The sequence below is a fragment of the Terrapene carolina genome, unplaced genomic scaffold, assembly GCF_002925995.2.
Source record: "Terrapene carolina triunguis isolate 2854851 unplaced genomic scaffold, T_m_triunguis-2.0 Scaffold449, whole genome shotgun sequence".
Taxonomy (NCBI): Eukaryota; Metazoa; Chordata; order Testudines; family Emydidae; genus Terrapene; species Terrapene triunguis.
The window spans coordinates 499512-502714 of NW_020664800.1; the positions used below are offsets into that span (position 1 = coordinate 499512).

General features: G+C 54.3%; 1 protein-coding gene across 1 annotated transcript in view; it reads left to right on the forward strand.

Moving 5' to 3' along the window:
* The window catches only part of C8G (complement C8 gamma chain), a 3138-nt gene extending 2026 nt beyond the window's left edge, over positions 1 to 1112 (forward strand). The window contains exon 2 of the mRNA XM_026658500.2: positions 853 to 1112. Coding sequence (XP_026514285.1) covers positions 853 to 996 — 144 coding nt within the window. The 3' untranslated portion in view covers positions 997 to 1112. The remainder of the gene's footprint in view (positions 1 to 852) is intronic.
* The last annotated feature ends 2091 nt before the right edge of the window (positions 1113 to 3203 follow it).

Below are 3203 nucleotides of genomic sequence, written 5' to 3' on the forward strand. Positions count from 1 at the left end.
GTGACTGTGTCAAGGTTCCCTCCCCACTCTGAACTCTGGGGTACAGATGTGGGGACCCACATGAAAGACCCCCTAAGCTTATTTTTACCAGCTTAGGTTAAAAATACGCTGCCACCACCAAGCATTTTAACCAAATATTTATGGAGTGGCTACTTGGAACTCTGCCTTTCCCCAAATATCTCCCAATTCCCTAAACCCCCTTTCCTGGGCAGGCTTGAGAATATCCCCTCACCAATTAGTCCTGGTGAACACAGATCCAAACCCTTGGATCTTAAAACAATGAAAAATCAATTAGGTTCTTAAAAGAAGAATTTTATTAAAAGAAAAGGTAAAAAATATCTCTGTAAAATCAGGATGGAAAATAACTTTCCAGGGTAATCAGATTCAAAGAGCCCAGAGGAAACCCCTTTAGCCTTAGGTTCAAAGTTACAGCAACCAGAGGTAAACCCTCTAGCAAAAGGAACATTTACAAGTTGAGAAAACAAAGATAAACCTAACACGCCTTGCCTGGCTGTTACTAACAAGTTTGAAATATGAGAGACTTGTGCAGAAAGATTTGGCGAGCATGAATTGATGTCCGGTCCCTCTTAGTCCTAAGAGCGAACACCCCCAAAAACAAACAGCACACAAACCAAAGCCTTCTCCCCCCAAGATTTGAAAGTATCTTGTCCCCTTATTGGTCCTTTGGGTCAGGTGTCAGCCAGGTTACCTGAGCTTCTTAACCCTTTACAGGTAAAGGATTTTGGTGCCTCTGGCCAGGAGGGATTTTATAGTATTGTATACAGGAGCGTTGTTACCCTTCCCTTTCTAGTTATGACAGACTGCATTGTGCCACCCCCGCTCCTCTTGTAGTTCTCAGGGAAGTGGTTCCTGGTTGGTGTGGCCTCCAAATGTGACTACCTAAGAGAATATAATCACCAGCTGGAAGCAACAACCATGGCGGTGTCTGCCTCGGAAGGGAAGTCGCTGGCCATCAGTACCTTCCGGAAAATGTAAGTGGCCCATTGAGGAACACGTGTTGGGCCGGGAGCCCGGGTGTTGGGCTCAGGGCCAGCTCCAGGCACCAGCCCAGCAAGCAGATGCTTGGGGCAGCCCCTGGAAGGGGGCGGCATGTCCAGCTCTTCGGCGGCGGGTCCCTCAGTCCGTGTCAGAGGGAAGGACCCACCCCCGAATTGCCGCCGTAGAGTTCCCAATCGCGATCGCAGCTTTTTTTTTCTTCTTTTGCTTGGGGTGGCAAAAACTATGGAGCCGGCCCTGGTTGGGCTGGGAGGCTGAGCTGGGATCAGACTCCCTGGCCTCCCATGGTGTGTGTTTGCTGAGTCCAGCCCAGCCTGTAGGACTTGCTTTACGATCCCTGGGGCTCAGCTCCTGCAGCCCTTCCTCGTATGCTGACCCCAGCGGACCAGGCCTGACTCCCCGTGTGAGAGCACCAACAGCTCAATGGTGCTGATGCCTGTCTGTGTGAGGTGCCCTGCTACCCCAGTGCCCCATCTCCAAGGCACTGGCAGCCCCACGGCAGCTTGTTCTACTTCCAGTGAGCAGCTCCCTCAGCACCCCCTAGTGTTCTCAAGTATGTACTGCAAGTACGCTCAACCACTCCATTCAATTACTGCAAGACATGTGGCTACCTCCTTACCTAGCACGAGTGCCAAGCGAAAACTGTGAACTGTGCTTGAAAATAAAGCTCGTAATTAAAGCTCTTAATTCCAGTCAGCTTTTCTGAGCCTCCTGTGGGTGCTGGCAGCTCTGCAGCGAAGAGACCAATATTGTGAAGTCAGCAGTCTGGGGGCCCCATGGCAGGGCCTGCAAACAGCTTCTGTCTGGCTCTACCCAGAAGATATTCCAGCCCAGTATGTAGGGTTCGGCCAGCCCTTGCAGTTCCCCGGCACGCAGCTCCTCATTCAAGGAAAAGAGGAACAAACTGGAAGGGAGACCGGTGAGGTTGGGAAGTGTGGCCCTGATTCAGCACAGCAATTAAGCACATGCTTGGCTTTAAGCACAAGGACTCAGCCCTGTTTTACAAAGCACATGCTTGACTTCAGTGGGCTCAAGCACACGTGGCTAAGCACTGGGCTGGTTCGGGGTCCACAGCAGCAAAGTCCTCCATTAAGGCTGAAGACAAGACGTGCGGTCACTGCTGAGCTGGTAATGCAGAGAGTGCGTTGCAGCCCGGGAGCGCTGGGCCAACGTGTTACCTGCTGCCGACCCTGCTAAAGCAAGATTTCCCCCCCACCCCCCAGGCTGCTTTGGGGTGATTAGAAACGGAGAGGAGAATCTCAGTCACTTCCCAGCCCCTTTGCCTGCAGAGAGAACCTGGAATATGGAGAGAGAGAGAAAAAACTATCCCTGGTAGGGAGGGGACGTTGCAGCTTGGGGGCCTAACGATGCTGCCCATGTGCACACACACACACACATTCACACCAACACACACGTGTGCACAGGCACACACATTGAAAAGCTCAGGCCCAAAGAAATTACCTCATTACCCTTCCCCCAAAGCCTCAGCCTGTTCCCGTGTGTAGTGTGGTGATGCTGCAGGCAGGCATTCGTCCCCTTCAGGCATACACCTGAAGTACAGTCCCACTGTGACGGCATCCCGGGGTGCAGCCTGGGACCGTGGGTCCGCTGTGCCCCTGAGCTCTCTCCAGCCTGGGCGGTCTCTCACAATGCCTTGCTAGTGACCAGCAGCAAGCCCCTCCAGGTGCTGTGATCACTCAGCACAACTGCATGTGGAGCCCCACCAGGGCCGCCCAGAGGATTCAGGGGGCCTGGGGTCTTCGGCGGCGGGTCCCGGGGCGGAAGGACCCCCTGCTGCGGGTCTTCAGGGCACTTCGGCGGCGGGTCCTGGAGCAGAAGGACCCCCCGCCGCCGAATTGCAGCCGAAGACCCGGAGCCGAAGAAGCTCCGGGGGCCTGGGGCCCCCGAAGCGAGTGAAGGACCCCGCTCCAGGGGCCCCGAAAAACTCTCATGGGGGCCCCTGCGGGGCCCGGGGTCTGGGGCAAATTGCCCCACTTGCCCCCCCCAGGTGGCCCTGAGCCCCACACCCACCTAGATTGCATGAATGCTCCCAGAGCCACTCATGAATCACACAGAGAAAGGCACCAGCCAAATCCCCCCAGCTCCCAGCACTGTACCCCAGGAAAATACCATCTTGCACTGCTCAAGATGAATAGTGCAAATTTATTAATTGGTTCCCCACTTCA